The sequence below is a fragment of the Siphateles boraxobius genome, unplaced genomic scaffold (genome assembly GCF_051911475.1).
Source record: "Siphateles boraxobius isolate OS27281-9 unplaced genomic scaffold, OSU_SipBor_1 25, whole genome shotgun sequence".
Taxonomy (NCBI): Eukaryota; Metazoa; Chordata; class Actinopteri; order Cypriniformes; family Leuciscidae; genus Siphateles; species Siphateles boraxobius.
The window spans coordinates 11,647,339-11,665,565 of record NW_027508866.1 but is presented as its reverse complement, the minus strand read 5'-3'; the positions used below and the strand labels follow the sequence as shown (position 1 = coordinate 11,665,565).

General features: G+C 38.4%; 1 protein-coding gene across 6 annotated transcripts in view; it reads right to left on the bottom strand.

The window, feature by feature from the left end:
* The window catches only part of mcf2b (MCF.2 cell line derived transforming sequence b), a 22,009-nt gene extending 3,782 nt beyond the window's left edge, over positions 1-18,227 (bottom strand). For 2 of the 6 annotated variants that reach the window (XR_013207090.1, XM_077242638.1), the window contains exons 1-27: positions 18,045-18,186; positions 17,017-17,136; positions 16,582-16,698; positions 16,137-16,286; positions 15,876-16,000; positions 15,478-15,592; positions 13,839-13,958; positions 13,424-13,615; positions 13,146-13,334; positions 12,835-13,006; positions 12,667-12,755; positions 12,479-12,564; positions 12,250-12,316; positions 10,754-10,869; positions 10,615-10,684; positions 9,649-9,756; positions 9,431-9,523; positions 9,166-9,258; positions 8,953-9,078; positions 7,950-8,171; positions 7,468-7,560; positions 6,750-6,828; positions 6,619-6,658; positions 5,576-5,772; positions 5,230-5,336; positions 4,968-5,080; positions 1,321-1,435 (exon numbers count right to left, since the gene is read on the bottom strand). Coding sequence is in view for 3 of the 6 variants with exons in the window: in XM_077242638.1 (XP_077098753.1) it covers positions 1,321-1,435; positions 4,968-5,080; positions 5,230-5,336; positions 5,576-5,772; positions 6,619-6,658; positions 6,750-6,828; positions 7,468-7,560; positions 7,950-8,171; positions 8,953-9,078; positions 9,166-9,258; positions 9,431-9,523; positions 9,649-9,756; positions 10,615-10,684; positions 10,754-10,869; positions 12,250-12,316; positions 12,479-12,564; positions 12,667-12,755; positions 12,835-13,006; positions 13,146-13,334; positions 13,424-13,615; positions 13,839-13,958; positions 15,478-15,592; positions 15,876-16,000; positions 16,137-16,286; positions 16,582-16,698; positions 17,017-17,136; positions 18,045-18,095 (3,165 nt within the window). In the remaining 3 variants the exon portion in view is untranslated. Of the gene's footprint in view, positions 1-962; positions 998-1,320; positions 1,436-4,967; positions 5,081-5,229; positions 5,337-5,519; positions 5,773-6,618; positions 6,659-6,749; positions 6,829-7,467; positions 7,561-7,949; positions 8,172-8,952; positions 9,079-9,165; positions 9,259-9,430; positions 9,524-9,648; positions 9,757-10,614; positions 10,685-10,753; positions 10,870-12,249; positions 12,317-12,478; positions 12,565-12,666; positions 12,756-12,834; positions 13,007-13,145; positions 13,335-13,423; positions 13,616-13,838; positions 13,959-15,477; positions 15,593-15,875; positions 16,001-16,136; positions 16,287-16,581; positions 16,699-17,016; positions 17,137-18,044 lie in introns of those variants that run through there. The other 4 variants (XM_077242639.1, XR_013207091.1, XM_077242640.1 and 1 more) reach the window with 4 other exon arrangements.

Genomic DNA, 18,227 nt, shown 5'->3' with positions numbered 1-18,227 from the left:
ATTTAAGACATGAAGTTGTATGCAATCCTTACCAGCACTATAGTGCATACACACTGACCCACTCTGCTGTCACCTCCCTGGTCAGAGTTCTGGCCGCTGGAAGTTTTTCTAGAAAGTACTCCCGGTTATTTTCCGGGGCCACAAAACTGTGCGTTTTTACGTGAAAAAATGATTTGCGTTTCAAAGCTTGATTAATTTAACACACAAAAAACACGCCGGTCAAAATTCATACCTCAGTTTTAATCGGCACTATTTTCTTTCCATTTCTATCAATCTGCGCTGCTGTCAACGTCAATTATAAAATAACCGGGAGTACTTTCTTGAAAAACTTCAAGCGGCCAGAACTCTGACCAGGGAGGTGACAGCAGAGTGGGTCAGTGTGTATGCACTATAGTGCTGGTAAGGATTCCATACAACTTCATGTCTTAAATGGGCGAACTAACCCTTTAAAATAAGTTCAACTTTAAGAGCAAAAATGTAAACTATCCCAGCTATTTCATCCCATGCCTCATTCTTTTGTAACTGGTCCCTATAAGCAAACAACGTCATATCATAAATGATAGTAAACCCAGCAAAGGCGATTATTAGCTTCTCCTCCATTTTATCTGAACTAATGTTTTGGTAGGAACGAAAGTGTACATCGTGTGTTTCTCCGGAATCAGCCAGCGCGGAGGATGTCTATATTCCGATTGGTTGCTGGCTTTTGCCGCTGCTTGCCGCTGTAACGCGTCATAGCTCATTACCAAAAAGTTGAGCTACTTTCAACTTTCTGATTGACGCTCAAAACGCGACGCCGATGGATTTGACGCTGCTTGCAGCTGAGAGAAGCCAGCTTCCATTGAAAATGAATGACTTCCGGTAGCTTTGGAAGCTCAAGTCGGCGGCGGTGTGAACGTAGTCATACAACAGCGAGTGGGTGTTTATTCTGTTTCCTATGTAATGATGTTAGCCAATCATAACAGTTGCCGTTTACTGAAAAGCCTTAAAGGAGCCGCCCCTTTAAAACAGGTAATTTCAGATAGAGGGTCAGAATGAAGGTCGAATATAATCGGTTTTCCACATATATATTTGTTTGTTTGGTTTTTGTTTCGTTTTTTTGGCAAAAAACTTTATTAACATTAAAAGTGAACCTCAAAAAACATTAAAATATTACAATGCATGTCATGATCCCTTTAAAATAAAATGTTCAACATATTTTTAATGAACATTAATTTATGTATAAGCTGCATTTTAGAGTATAGTGTTAATGTTTCCAACATCAGTTACACTTACACTAACCAGAAGGAGACAAAAATCATTAGGCCTGTACAGTTCACTCACCACAAGTCCACTGCCCGACCTAATGGAGGGACTTCTGCTTGCATCTTCCAGCATTCTTAGAAGTGTATCTACAGGGAGTTTTCCTTCGCCTCCACGAGTCAAATTCTTAACATGCCTGTGGGAATTACAGCATGATATTAATCATTAACTTGTTAATTAGAGTGATGCTTGTTGCGTAACTGGTGATCCAGAATTATTTTATATGCTCTCGTCCTGAGGGCTATGAATCAATGTTATATTTCAGAAGATATTGCAAAATTATGTCAGCATTTTGGAGCCAAATATATGGGGGTTAATAATTATTAAGTCTTAAGTAGGCAAGAACGTGTTGGTGCCGTTTTATGCACAATATATCAGTATTTGGTACCATATCGGTTAATGAAGATATTAAAAGATTTGAATATATTGTCCAATATATATATATATATATACACAGGTCCTTCTCAAAAATGAGCATATTGTGATAAAGTTCATTATTTTCCATAATGTAATGATAAAAATTAAACTTTCATATATTTTAGATTCATTGCACACCAACTGAAATATTTCAGGTCTTTTATTGTTTTAATACTGATGATTTTGGCATACAGCTCATGAAAATCCAAAATTCCTATCTCAAAAAATTAGCATATCATGAAAAGGTTCTCTAAACGAGCTATTAACCTAATCATCTGAATCAACTAATTAACTCTAAACACCTGCAAAAGATTCCTGAGGCTTTTAAAAACTCCCAGCCTGTTTCATTACTCAAAACCGCAATCATGGGTAAGACTGCCGACCTGACTGCTGTCCAGAAGGCCATCATTGACACCCTCAAGCAAGAGGGTAAGACAGAAAGAAATTTCTGCACAAATAGGCTGTTCCCAGAGTGCTGTATCAAGGCACCTCAGTGGGAAGTCTGTGGGAAGGAAAAAGTGTGGCAAAAAACGCTGCACAACGAGAAGAGGGGACCGGACCCTGAGGAAGATTGTGGAGAAGGACCGATTCCAGACCTTGGGGGACCTGCGGAAGCAGTGGACTGAGTCTGGAGTAGAAACATCCAGAGCCACCGTGCACAGGCGTGTGCAGGAAATGGGCTACAGGTGCCGCATTCCCCAGCTCAAGCCACTTTTGAACCAGAAACAGCGGCAGAAGCGCCTGACCTGGGCTACAGAGAAGCAGCACTGGACTGTTGCTCAGTGGTCCAAAGTACTTTTTTCGGATGAAAGCAAATTTTGCATGTCATTCTGAAATCAAGGTGCCAGAGTCTGGAGGAAGACTGGGGAGAAGGAAATGCCAAAATGCCTGATGTCCAGTGTCAAGTACCCACAATCAGTGATGGTCTGCAGTGTCATGTCAGCTGCTGGTGTTGGTCCACTGTGTTTTATCAAGGGCAGGGTCAATGCAGCTAGCTATCAGGAGATTTTGGAGCACTTCATGCTTCCATCTGATTTCATTTTTCAGCACGACCTGGCACCTGCTCACAGTGCCAAAACCACTGGTAAGTGGTTTACTGACCATGGTATTACTGTGCTCAATTGGCCTGCCAACTCTCCTGACCTGAACCCCATAGAGAATCTGTGGGATATTGTGAAGAGAAAGTTGAGAGACGCAAGACCCAACACTCTGGATGAGCTTAAGGCCGCTATCAAAGCATCCTGGGCCTCCATAACACCTCAGCAGTGCCACAGGCTGATTGACTCCATGCCACGCCGCATTGAAGCAGTCATTTCTGCAAAAGGATTCCCGACCAAGTATTGAGTGCATAACTGAACATAATTATTTGAAGGTTGACTTTTTTTGTATTAAAAACACTTATTTTATTGGTCGGATGAAATATGCTAATTTTTTGAGATAGGAATTTTGGGTTTTCATGAGCTGTATGCCAAAATCATCAGTATTAAAACAATAAAAGACCAGAAATATTTCAGTTGGTGTGCAATTAATATCTAAAATATATGAAAGTTTAATTTTTATCATTACATTATGGAAAATAATGAACTTTATCACAGTATGCAAATTTTTTAGAAGGACCTGTTATATATATACATATATATATATATATATATATATATATATATATATATATATATATATATATATATATATATATACTGTAAAGTGTAATCTCAAAATGAATATCCATTTTATACTGATCATTATAATGTTGTGATGCCTAAATTCACATTTAGCTTTTAAAACTATTGATTTTAAGTTTAGTGTTTTTGAGTTTAGTGTTTATTTTTATTTATTTAGACAAAATAGTATTTTAATATTGGCCATTTAATAGTTATAAACAATAACATTAAAATGATCAGCTTATCAACATCGACCAGAATTGTAACATCAGACCATGGCTTATATTTTTTGGTGCACTTAAAGTCACCATGAAATCAAAATGGACAATTCTTGTTTTTTTTTTTTTTATGGAATATTACAGTATTTATTCAATTTTTTTTTTATCCTTGCACATCACTAATTTTTTTAATTCATGTGCCTCTGTAATCTTTAACTAACTTCCTCTCCCTCTTGCAGCAACATCTCTTTTCTTCTCTGATGATGCATGAGGGCAGGACAACCTGTCACTCACATGACATCACAGCAATAGCAAACCACAACCATCCAATCAATTCACAGTGGACAGAATCAAGTCCCACCCTCTCAGCGTTGCTACATAGGTCAGATTTCCACCCAACTGGGCAGTTTTGAATTTGATTATGCGGGTAAAAATTGGTTTGGGCAGGAGGACAAAATCTGGGTTGGTGTTGATGTTGCGGCTGAGTCTGCACTTTTAGCCAATCAAGAGCGATAGCAGGCAGATGTGATGATTCGTGAGTGACGGGTTTTTAGCTCAGATTTTGAACTTGTAGCTGTGTATTCAAGTAATTGCTATTTCAAAGTGGCATAAGTGGTAGCTACAGTAAAGAGTGGGAGATTGACCCTCTAAAAAGATGGATTACACGGTGGGAGATGACTTGAAGGCTCTTTGTAAATATAACCATGACTCTGAGAGAAATCAAATATGGGACTAGTTTTGTCCATCATCATGTGCACACTGGCCTGACCAGGACATCTGCAACTTTTAAACGGTCTAGACTCGTAAGCTGAAAGAGGTTTAAATCAACGATTAATACATTTTGACTGTTCAAAGCTCTGCTTTATGTTCTACAATGTGTATTTCAAGAGAGACGTTCTGTAGTTCTTTTTTAAGTTAAAGTGAATCACAAAGGAAAGTGCATTAATATTATTGTTGTACATTTTTTTTCTAACACGAATGACACATTTTCGGCTTTTATGGTGTGTGCAGGGGTTAAAGTTGGTTCATTTCTTAATCCGTGTTCCTGTTGTATTGTTCTCCTGGCAGGGAAATTTATTTATTTTCATCATTTTATTTTCTCATCATTATTTATTTAGTTTTCAAGGGGGTAAATGGTCCTCATAAACCTTGGTTGCCGTGACAATTGATTTCTATCACATTCTTTTGGCAGTGAATATTTTTGCAGAGCTTTGGAGAGCTTTTGGGCTGGAAATCATTAACCTTATCTGGCTTACTCTGACCTACATTTTTTCTTGTTTGAGAAGCCATTTCACTCAGATATACGTCAAAATAGGAAAGAAAAGACTAATCGCAACTTAAGCATAAATTAAAAATAGAAAATGACTCTCACCAAAGCCCCATAGCACTCTCCTGCAGCACATGAATGACATCACCACATTTGATGATAACGTCATCCTTGCCGCACTTTAAGTGATCCACCATTGCTCTATACCTTCCAGGAACCTAAAAAACAAGCAAACCAGCATAAAACAAGGTTAAAGCAAATCATTTAGACAATATAAACCCCAAATCCTTCATTGTTGAAACCTGATTAAACAAGTTCCCCACAAAATAACTCTGAATCTGAGCGATATCTTAAGGTCAAAGCTCACCAGCAGCACATCGTCTTCTTCATCAGAGTCAGAGATGTTTGAGATGTCAGTGGTCCAGTCCTCTAGACCCTCACAGATGTCCACTGACTGAGAAGTCCCAGGCCAGCCTGCAACCCACAACCAGACAAACCATAATGACATTCCCACCATATGGATTGTAAATCTTTCATGCATTGCAATTATGTGATTCAATTTCATCCATATAAATGTGCCACAATTTACATATTGCATATTAAAAATCCCATTCCAAAAACCCATTGAGTTCGATAGCATAATAAATTTATCCACACCTTATCAACCAGATTTAATTCCAATGAAAATGGCCTTCCCACGGCCTCTGACTTACTGCGACGGTTGTGGTGGCTGGGACGTGGAGAAACGAGGACTGGGTCTGTCAGAACCGGACTCACGCGGCCTGAATCGGCCTCTTCTGAGCTGACGGACGCCCCCTGGAGCTTGCTGTGAGGAAGGACATCAAAACAACCTGAGCAGCCAGTGATCTGTGTGGAACTCCAGGGCATGCACACGGACATATGCCTCACACTGACCCCACCAACCGATGAACCGAACAGAAACAAGGGCATCAAAAAAACACAACAACAACCATCAAACCTCATCACAAACAGGATATTCTTGAACAGGACTGTGGTCAGTTGCCTACATGTAAAAATAAATGGCATGTAAACTCGGTATGAATGATGTGAGTGTAATTTCAAGTCAGTCAATTAAATGTCAGTAAATATTCAATAATAATTGTGTTGACATGACATTGACTCCAATCCTGTTCCATTGCACAAAATGACATTCAAAGAAATTGTTTTGAAAAACCAAATATAAAGTACTATGTGCTGCAAATAACTTACTAATATAAATACACAATTATTATTTATTAAATATACATTGCATTCACTTAGGGTGAAGTATATATATATATATATATATATATATATATATGTCTGTCACATCAAAAATGTATCCTAATTGTTACATCAAAATAACCAAAACTCGCACATTAGCCAATTAATTAGCCCACGACTAGACTAACAATACATTTAAACTAGATTAAGAACAACTTAGAACAACTTCTTCAACTTCGTACTGACATTTTACATTTGGTTCTCCAAAGTCCAAGCCCAAAGTTCCATCCAGTAGTTTTCAAAAATGAGGGACTAAGAGTGTTTTTCATGCCAGTATGATACAGATTACTATATCCATCATGCAGATGGGCTCAAAGCAAACAGTATTTATGAAGGTGATATACATAAGATAAAACCTGTTGATTATTGTGCTAAGTTTCAGATTCTTTCATATGCAAATGTTGATTTACACATTTTATAGAAGAGATTGCAAAAACAATGTGAGGGGTTATGGGAATACAGTGAGGATCACCTGTCGCCCAAGGGTGGAAATAATGGCTGCTCACTATCACCTGAGAAAGAGAATGGCAGAGTTTGACCCACCAACCACGACTGATTTAATCAAGACCGATATTAACAGAAACGAAGATGCAAAGTAGGAACCTTTGTTAATCTTTTGCTGATTGTTGAGAATTTTTCTAATCTCAGTGAGCCATGCAATCTTCACATCTGCTGTTGGAGCCTGCAAAATAAAACAATTAGGCTACAAATTATAGATAATGTTTTTCCCACTAGCAAATGTTTTCTTATTTAATATTTATTTTAAAATTGTAACTGTTATATTTCTTTTATATACTGTATATATGTATTTATATATGTTATATTATTTATGTTTTTTCAGATGTTTTATATATTTTAATATACTATTTTAAATACTTTATTCTATTATTTATTTATTTTTTAATACAAGCTATATAATCATCACAGCGATTTTAGTAATAAGTTAAACTAAACACATCATACATTTCTTTTCTTTCTTTTTTCCCTTTTATTAAAACCAAAAACTTTTACTTATTTACAGTTTTTAAATATCTTTTGAATCCCATACTTTAAATGTGATTTCACGACTTCCGGACCGCAGTGTAAATGAAATCTGAATAAAAAATGGCTAATTAGTTATTCTGAAGTACAGTATGTCTAAAAACCCACATACAGTATTATTTAGTTCTGCAAGTTCTACAAACAAATTTGCGTTCAGGACTTGACATTAACGTTCACTGTGAGGAGGTATTGAGGAGGCGTTAGTAAGTGATGACAGAGGCCCTTGTAACTTTTTATCCATTGCATTCTGTGGAGTTTTAACCTTGATAAAATGACTCACCTGAACAACATACACCTCCTCTTTTCCGTTGTACCAAATTTCAAACTTCTTTACATCCCCTTTGACATTTTCTGTGATACCAACAGCACTCATCTGCAAATGAAACAGAGGAGTCAAAGACCTCACTAGGAAATTCAGTAATGGAGTATTTTAATAACCTTGTGGGTTTTTAAACTGCCAATGAAATTTGAGTTAAGCCTAAAATCCTTTTCATAAAAATCTATTTTAGCACACTTAAAATAGGGCCCGGATAAACAAACAGGTGCTTAACTCCAACATCAGTGCAACACAACAAGCTCAAAAATTGGTTTAAGTGTAGAAAGTAGGTCAAAGTTGGCAGGTTAGCTGCATGGTGGATGTGGTAACCACCATCTGGCTGCCAAAATCATCTTTCTACATTGATGGTCATTCAAAAGTTGTCATGCATTCTGACCAATTAAATATTTAAATGCCAAAAAGGTCGGTCTCTCACTCTCTCTCACCATCAGGCAGCGTTTGAAGCTGTACGAGGCTGTCCGATCATGTCCCTCTCCATTCTCCTCTCTCTTCTTGCAGAAAAGCAGAGCTCTTTCGTGAAGGAATAGATGCCTTTGCATGGGTTTAAAGCGAGCCATGTCCTTCATGCGCGTTGGGCCTTTCCTATGGTTGATCCAGACGTTGAAGGAGCCCTGCATAAGGACGCGGCCCAGGTCACTCAATTCACCCTGGATACAAAGAACACGTAAAAAGCCAAATGGTAATGCAAATAGAAACACGTTTATTAAAAACGTGAAGAAAAAAAAAGTTAATTGCAGGCCATATTCTAATAACATATTGCATCAACTGTCAGTCATGATAACATTAAACATTAAAATGCCCCATTATGCTTTTTTGGATATTACCTTTCATGTAGTGTGTAATATAGCTGTTTGTGAATGTAAAAGGTCTGAAAGTTTCAAAGATCAAAGCTTGTAAAAACTGACCCGCCCTCAAACACTAGTTGTAGCTGAGGCCTGAAAGTTGTTTGGTTCGGGTTGTTGACGTCGTGAAGACGCTGCTTTCTGCACTTTGAATGCTGATCCACTTTGCATGCACTTCCAAAGGATGAGACTCTTACAGTAAAACCGACATCATCGTTACTGTTTGTATCACTGAGTATGCAGTGCTGAGGAAGCTTCCGGAGCTGAAATTCAGATATGATAATGGCCGTTTCATTTCTGACACGCGCTTTAAGCAGAAGACCAATCACAACAGACTGAGCCATCTGACCAATCAGAGGCTGAGCAGAGTAGGCTTGCAGAAAGGCAAGGAGTACAAAGGCCAAATCCTTGATCAAACCTTTTCAGACACTGTGAGAAAAAAGGGCATTTTGACCATGGATGCATGTAAACATATTGTTGGAGACCTTCAAAACAAAATTAGGAACCTTTAAAATAGCATAATAGGTGCACTTTAATAATCCTCCTGTCCGTTATATAACCCTCCATTCTCATATGTTGGCCACACCTCATAACCTGTGATGGCAATTTGATGCATGGAGTCATTGACGGACTTGAGGAGATCCAGCATGGCATTTAGCGCCCCCTGCAGCTCAGATGCATACTGTGAGTTTGAGCTGTGCTTTAGTAGTTCCTAATCAAAGAGACAGGAAGCACTTAGTGAAAATACTGGTCGAAATGTGGAATTTTGGATTTGGTTTGTTTTGGTTTGGTTAAGCACCTTCAGAAGAAGCTGGTACTTGGTTAAACGTTGAACAGGTTTCAGCAAATATGAGTCCAGCCCTAGTTTTTGATCCAGCTTCCTTTTGCACTCCTATATAAGAAAGTGGAAATTCAATTTAGTAAAAGATCATAACAGGATATAAACCATCCCACTAATTACTATATATGCCTATAGATATCTGCGAGTGCTGTTTATTGTAAAAATTTGAATCAACTGGTATTGTATGGTTGTGTGAATTCCAAAAAAATATCCACATCAATACCTGGATGAAGGCTGAATCAGAACACTGCCTCCAGAGGGCATCTGAGCGAGGTTTGTTCTGGCAGTAGCGCTCGTAGACCTGAAAATTTTCTTTCTGCAATAAAAAAAATAATAATTTTAAGAAAACTGTTATAGGGCATAGATCAGTAGTTCCTATACTACTTTTCTAAGGCGTCACTACTGAATCTTCAGCACCGCAGCAGAATAAATCATATTTACCTGAATTGTGAATGTGAGTTCACACTCTATTGAATGAGATGCAATAAAAGGCAGTGTACCAAAAATGTATGGCAAAAAAATTTCTTTCTGTTGAGATGTCATCAGAGCCTGCATGCAAAAACAACGTCCAACATGACCGGTCTAGTCACGAACAAACAATTTACGAATCAATGATTCTTACGAGTCGGTTCTTTTTAGTGAATCAAAGACATACAGCATGACCGGTGTAGTTTAAGTCCACCGTGGATTACTCTTTTGAGCAGGTTCTTTTAATAAACAGTTAAAAAAAATACCAGTTTCAGCCGATTTGACCTAATCAACGTACTGTAAAACTCACTTACTAAACAGCAAGTTATCATTATTTTCAGTCATGTCCATATCAATGAATGTCTTTTGTGTCAGTATCATTACTGACCAATTGTTTATACTGTATGATATGTCATTAAAAATACATAGATTTGTTGAATTATATATACAGTGTGTGTGTGTGTGTGTGTGTGTGTGTGTGTGTGTGTGTGTGTGTGTGTGTGTGTGTGTGTGTGTGTGTGTGTGTGTGTGTGTGTGTGTGTGTGTGTGTGTGTCCAAAGCCTGCATGTATTTGATCAAAGTACAGTAAAAACAGTAATCAGTAATATTGTGAAATAATATTGTAATATTGTTACAATTGAAAGTTTTTAATAAAAGTTTCAATATATTTCAAAATGTAATTTATTCCTGTGATGTTCAGCATCGCTACTCCAGTCTTCAGTGTCACATGATCCTTCAGAAATCATTCTAATCTGCCTATTTGTTGCTTTCTTATTATTATCAATGTAATATTTTTGTGAAAATTTGATACTTTTTTCTTCAGGATTCTTTGATGAATAGAAATTTCAAAGGAACAGCATTTAGTTGAAATAGAAATATTTTGTAACACTATAAATGTCTTTACATGTCTTTATATAGATATGACACAACATTTCTCACCCTTTCCAGAAAGCGTGCTCCCACTCTCTCTGGGGACTCTAAGCAGCTCTCGAGGTCCTGCAGGAATATCCTGCACAACAAAGACAGGATCAGCATGAATGTGTGTTTATTTATCCATGTGTGTGGGCATATTTCTCACCTGCTGTGGAATTTATAGATCTCAGGCAGATTTCCAAACAGCTCTTCTTTCTTGTTTCGCAGTACAGATGGCAGTATATTAGAGAGAGATGGGTTATCCATCTCCGCCCTATAACCCTTTCACCCAGGAACAGGAAAAAAATGGATGACTTTCAAATATTCTAAATATCTTCTTTTTTTTATTAGCTCTTGAAGGGGAAAATCTGGAATCTACTGCTGCTTAAATGTACAGCTAATAAGTGATTATAATCGAGGTATTAATCAATATTTTTCCTTCTAAATATCGAATGAGATTTTTCTTTGTTATAAAAGTCACCAGTGTGATTACTGAAATGTTCTTTTCATGTATTCTCTAATGTCTGTATTTGATATCTGAGAGGTGACTGAAGCTGATGTCAGGAATGCAGTGCTTGCTCAATAAGCCCGGCTTCCAGAAATGAAATATGGAAAGATATTTTGTTTGAGAAAGGTCTTTAACATGTAAATACATACATCTGTTTTTCTAGGGTATTTGGTCATTAAAATCACACAACTATGGTCATTAAAGTATATAGTTTAAGGGACCATTTCTCAGTTAAAGCCTTACTTTCCAGTTATATTAAAGTGTGCTCTCTTTGAGATAAAGAACGTATTATCTTGATGTTTTGAGAAGACTCTCCTGTTTATATTTAGAGCCTGGCCAAATCCAACCTTGGAAAAGCTGTCTGTCGGTGTGTGTGTGTGTTAGTCTTTTTGGTTGCAGGTTAAGGAACCACTGGCATTATTGGAGATTGACCGAGTTGTTGTTCTGGACATGCTGGCGCACAGCAACTCAAATCTGCGACCTGGAAGGTCACGACGGGCCGAACTTCAGGGTCCGAGTGTCAGCTGCACATGGAGATATACCTCAGTCTATCTGTATATGTGTGAAAAATTACTATGTTTATCCATTTCTTAGCCAATCAGAATCATTCAACCTGAAGCAAGGACATAGCTTAGACTTTGGTGAAGGATATAACTGCTGTGATCTTTGTAACTGTAAGCTGGGTGGCCTACATACTCCATTGAGTCTTGAAGCTGACTTCTGCTGATGAAACTGCAAAGTATCTTCAGTAAGATTTTTCTTTTCTTTTCTTCAATTTATTATAATTCTGACTCTTGTCTTAATTAATCATTTTTGGTTCTGGGTCTTTGACTGTAAATCCCCTCACACTCTAGTACACTTCTCATTTCTGTTCCTTAATCATTGTGCCAAGTGATCAGAGCCATCACAGTTTACTTTCTTTTTATATGGCAGTCTTTACCAATAATTGTACAGAAAACATCAGAAAAACATGTATGTACGTGACCCGGCTCTGACTCACCGTGACACTTTAAACTACAGTGTGAAAGGAAAGATGTGAATTCAAAATGATTGCATCCAAAGATCATCAACTATATCACAGCTGTTAGGCAAATGGGATGTGGGAGAACAAAACACAGACCAATTATTTCAAGGTCATTTGGTCAAGACATTACCAGCAAAACAGACAGCAGCTCCTCCACGTAGATTCTCTCCGTCTCAATCAGCTCCTTCATTACGTGGCTGTAGAGGCGAGGGATGCATGGGCAGAGAGAGGGGAAGAAAGAGATGAGGACAGAAAGGGAAAGAGACTGGTGAGAGACAGACAAAAAGAGGAGGTTCAGAAGGAATTCGTGATTCATGAACAAACTTTTTTTTTTGTCAAGATATTGCATAAATGCTCACCGTTTGTGCTGGTCAGGGTTCTCAACTCCATCTGGGCCATAGGACAGACAGCTGCGGTTCTCCTCGTAGTCGTGCATCACCTCTATCTACAGTACAAGAACCAGGAAAAAGTTCCTAAAGCTGTCACCAATGAGTAGAACCAGTGCGTTTTGTATGATTTTGAGACGAACAAGGACGGTCAGCCAAACCTTCTTTGTGCTGGGACCTTTCCGTGAGGCCCTTTTACCAGGGAGTGCAAGATCAAAAGAAAACCTTAAACTGGAGTTCACATCAGAACCTTAGAAAAAGACAGGAAACAGTCAGACCGATGGCAATTGTTCACCAAGAGCAAATGCAGTTGAAATAGATAAACATACTGTGTTTAGGAGTGAACAGAGGGGATTTGCAGCGTAGCGAGTTCTCAGGCCTTGGAGCGACCAGCTGGATGGGTCTGACCTGAATATCAGCCAGTTTTCTCAGACAGGCCTGTCTGCTCTGGATCATTCCCTGTACTGTTGATACCTTCTCTGTGACAGCCTCTATCTGAGACTAGCATGAAAGCAAAAGGGGGTGAACTTAACATAGGCACTTGATCAATAGAAAATTATTAAGGACATACTATAGAAAAAGAGGGGCATTTTCACTACTGGTCTCAAAGGGTATATTTGTGCTCTATGCGTGTCAGTACCCGCAGCTGTGGTGTGAGTATTGCCTCAAACTCCAGACTCAGGAAGCCCGGGTTAGACCGCAGGATTGAGGCTTTCTCCATCAGTTTCTCAATATCCAGCAGGGCTACCTGCGCCCCCTCTTTGGACTGAAACTTATCCAGCAGCTGGTTAGCCATCAAATAGGCCCCCTCATCACACCAACGCACAGTCTGCCCATACAGAGATATGCAATGTCTGTATGTGCTTTGCATAAAGTGCATATACAGTATTACAAGGTTCTTGCATTTGCATTTAATACCTCCTCCAACCGCAACAGCAGGTCGTGTATACGTGTGAGAGATGCCCGCTTGGCACGCAGAGCTGTTGTGAGAGTGTCACAGTGATGCCTCAGTTCATTGCAGCGCTGAACTATTAGAGCAAGAGCGTAGTGATGACTTGCTGCAAGCTGGTGCCCATGCAGAATAATAATCTGAGCACGGCCCATTTCATCCTGCAAGATCAACAGAGCTATTAATCAAACACTTGTGTATATCAGTGGAAATACAGGTCAAAAGATGTTTCACCTTGTCAGCTCTCAACATCAGCATCAGTCAAAATTTCTGGTGTGCAATGCATTTAAACTGAAGCACAGTCTCAAAAAGGTTTCTTTTAATTTTCTATGAATGTTTACTAGTAAAAAAAAAAAAAAAAGAGGAGGTCACAAAATGTTTAACCTCTGCTGTGGCCTCCAGCATCTCGAGGTCTTTGAGCAGCTGCTCCGTCTGGGCCACTGTTGTCCCCACAGATGCAATTGCTTTCTCCTGCGTACTGAGTTTCTCTAGAATGGCCTCCATCTATGCACAAAGACAAAATAATTATTTTCAAAAATGCATTTAAGATCAATATTTCATATTGCATTCATTCAAGATCTTCACAAAAATATTATAGAGAATTTTGGCATTGGTATAATTACAAATGGATTTTTGTGGAATTTTTTTCCACAGCTGTTAAAGGGGACCTATTATGCCCTTTTTACAAGATGTAATATAAGTCTCAGTTGTCCCCAGAATGTGTCTGTGAAGTTTCAGCTCAAAATACCCCACAGATCATTTGTTATACCATGTTGGAAATGCCCATTTTTGAGTGGAAGGAAAAACATGCCGTTTCAGTGCATGTATCTTTAAATGCAAATGAGCTGCAGAAGAAGAGGGCGGAGCCTGTACAACTCTTGCCTCCATACTCTGCCAAAAACTAAAATATCTGTTGGTTTTGATTATCATCTCTATCACAGTCACACTCACGTGGCATTGCAGTTATTCATTGCCATGAAAGGTTATTATCTGCATTCGTTTCTCAGTCTAAACTTCTGATATATGGTTTTCTGAGCACACACATCCGAAGCATGAGCACAAAGAGCTGGATGTCTGACGATGAGTATTAAACTACATTCTCTTTCACGTCTTTTTGTGCTTAAACTGTCAAATACACACAAGGTTATATCAAAAACACACAAAGTTCACATAAATAAAGTTGTGTCTTGTGAACGTAAACAGCAAGTAAAGAATTATGTATGTATATTAGATCTGTGTACTAAAGTGAAAACATGGTAATATACAGTAGGCTACTGCTAAATAGCCTATGCTGTCAAGTAAAACAGAAAATCACTTATGGCTCTTGATTGAATTACTTAAGTAGCTTTAATAAGAATTAATTTCTTACATTAATGCTGTTAAATGCTATGGCGAGGGAATAAATATGGCAGACTGTGTACAGCTCAATCAGGGCGGGGTCTATGTTAATAGGGTAGAGTCCGTCAAAAGTCGTGGGCGGGGCCTGTGCAATGTGATATATTGAAACTGCATTTGCTAATTCTGAGACATTAGGATATGGGGATTAAAAAAAGGAGTGGTGGATTTTTACCATTATAGGGTAGTTGTGTACACACACTGCCCACACATATTTACTGTATATTAAATTTAGCATAATAGGCCCCGTTTTAAATTGTTTTAAGATATAGAATCAAGGTTTCCAATGCTGCACATGAGAAAATAGACCATTTCAGACTAACTGATTTACTAGAATGACTTCCAGCGTCATCTTACAGTGACTTTAGGACCAACAGAATCACTAAATAAATTGGACTTTCCAGCGCTACATACAGTATGATAGAGAGAGCCGAAAGATCGTGTTAAACCTCAGCTCACAGTAGTAGACTTGATCTAAGTAGCATGCGAAGTACAATGACATCCAAAACAGCGATGTAGCATTTGGTTGTGCTTTACCATGAATAGTTGGAAAAGCTTGTTATTACAAAAGCAGTATTGTTAAAGTAGTTACACTTTTAGCTCATTACTCTCCAACACTGGTCTGTACCTCATGGAAGCTCAGCTCGTATTGGAGGAGTTGAAGGTATTGTTGAAGCTTTAGGTGGTGCTTCTCAAAAAAACCATCAAAAGCCATTTCCATGTCCCGTAACTGTGCCACGAGCCTGCAATAAACAAATGGAACATGATGAATTTTTACACAAAGAGCCTAAGCTGAAGTTTATTTTGATGATTGGCACAAAAATGCATTGTGAACTAGAGGAAGTTGAATGGGCCTCAACCAATCCAGTACTAGGAGGACAAAAATGAAAAGAGGCAATAAAGACTGCATGATTTTGATTACCCGAAAAACATAAATACTCCTTGGAGAGTTATTCAGCAACCCGAAAGAGCTGACAATGATTTACTTACTCTGCTGGTGGTGAGTAATACTGTATGAAGGGCTACCTCTGCACTCTTTCTTTGTCTTGGCTGATGTCTCTGTCTTCTGCTGCAGCTCCTTCCATTGCTTTTGAGGCCTCGAGGTTTGAGAGCAGCTGACGTCCATCTCTCATAACTGACCTAATGTCATCCTGTAGTAGTTTTCAAATCACGTCTTATTCAACCATAACTTAAATAATTATTACTTTTTTTTCCCAGTATTAAAGCTTTTTTATGTGTCAGCACCCCCCCAATAGGCCCACTCAATTGTGAGACTCATCTCCATACCTTCATCTGTCTGTATTTGTCAGTGTGTGATCTGAGTAGGTACTCAATATCACTGGCTTCATCAGGCAGCTCCATCTCAGACAGCTCTGTGCCGAATGTCTGCAGTAGTTGAGCGATGTCCTTCACTGTCACTGCAAAACTCTCTATGGCCTGGAGGAGGCAGCACAGACAGAAATGTGCATTACTCAGCAGTTATTGCAAATATAGTTCAAAACCTCCTTATCTAAAATCAGATATAAATATATTTATAGTTGCAAATCTAAATTAATTAATAGGAAGTAAACAGATATCCTTTAGTAAGTGATTTATTTCTCTTATCAGCATTAAATAGTGACACATACAATGCGATTTTGCAATTTAATTCCATTTTGTGAGCATATAATGGCATTTTTTGTTACAGCATAAATTACTTGTCATTTTCCTTTCTTGAAATCAGAAAGCTTACCGTTCGCAGAACTATCCAGTCACTATGGCATTGCTCCAGGTTACCACCAAACTCAGTGCTCAGCTGATTTTCATCAATGAAGCGAAGCAGGTCTGACAAGGAGCTCAGCATTATCATCTGAATAAGGCAGAAAATAACTAGGGAATTAATTAAGCACAGTATCATTTTACGATTAATTATCCATTCGTTAAGCAGACTAACCTTGTTAGGGTGGAATGGCCTTTTAACAGCCTTGTTATGGATAAATAAAGATTGAATAAAAATAGATTCAAATGTTGTCCCACATAATCAGTGGGGATTAAAACGAATGACTGGTCTCAATATTATAGTTGCTGGATGTTTGTTTTGCTGTTCAAGACTTCAGGTATGCATCTCATCACTATACATAAAAAAAACTATTGTTTTGTACCACAGAGGATTCTCGTCAGCTCTTACCGGCATCTTGAGCGCAAAGTCGTCCTGACTGAAGCGGAAACCAAGGTCTGTTCCAGTGGTTTGAAGGTGGGTTTTGGGCCTCAGCACTAGAACTAAATGCAAATGTCCAGGGAATGACATCTGAAGAAGAGATGTGATATTTCAGCATGTTCAACTTCTTTCATATCACATAATTCAGGACGATTTAAAGAGTAATACTATGGTAATTTAATCATAAAAAGCAAGGTGGCTGCTTGTATATCAACCTCATAGATGTTAATAGATGTAGAAATCTAGGTCAGACACCCACATGTCCCCGTGGATGCACATATTTAAATTGTAATTAAGTAATCATAGAAAAAGTTACAGTAATATCAAGAACAGAGCTCAATTTAGAATTAAAATGTGTTTTTTAAAGCATTTACAAAGCTAAAAAGTGTGAAACAATTGCCTTTTTAACACATTTCTTGCTGATTAAAGCAGGAAATTCAGTCTGACTACAACTACTATGCCCTATTTTAGACCCTATGAAGACAATCAATGACAGTGGAAATCCAAGGCTGAATTTGTTGACTGTTAACCTACTAATGCTGACAAGAAAGTCTAGGCTGTCTGTCTTCTCCCTTTTTGACAGACTGATGATCAATAAACTTCATCAGAGACACTCACACTTTTCACTCAAATTGCTGAGCTGGTCTCCCATAATCACCAAAGGTTAAAATATACTTGCAATAAAACATATGCAGACCCAATAAAGTATATAATGTAGCCTATTATTATTGCGTTAGTCATAATCCACACATGCAGATAAAAGCGTGGTCAGGTGTTTAAAAATGTGGCGATCATTGCACATAACTATTCAAATAGACAAATGCTGTCTGCAATAATGATCACAGTAGGCTAATAACTAACAGTTAGCATTACAAATGCGCGCGTGATCTAGTTTATAGTTTCTCTATAAAGCATAAGACTCCCACCCAGCGCCCGCAGTAGCTTGTGTCAGTTCTGCAGCAAAAACCCGGTCCAAAACAGAGAAGAATCCATCTTACCGCAGCCCTCTGGATCCGGGGCAGTCCCCTGAGTGGATTAGCCTCCGCCATTGTTTCTAATTTGCCCGTTTCGTGGGGATGTAGACCCACTTCTTAGCCTTATAACTTCCCTCCCTCCATGACTTTGTCTGCGGGACTGTGAGCAGCAGCAGAAGCAGCGAGCAGTCGCAGAGCGGATGCTGC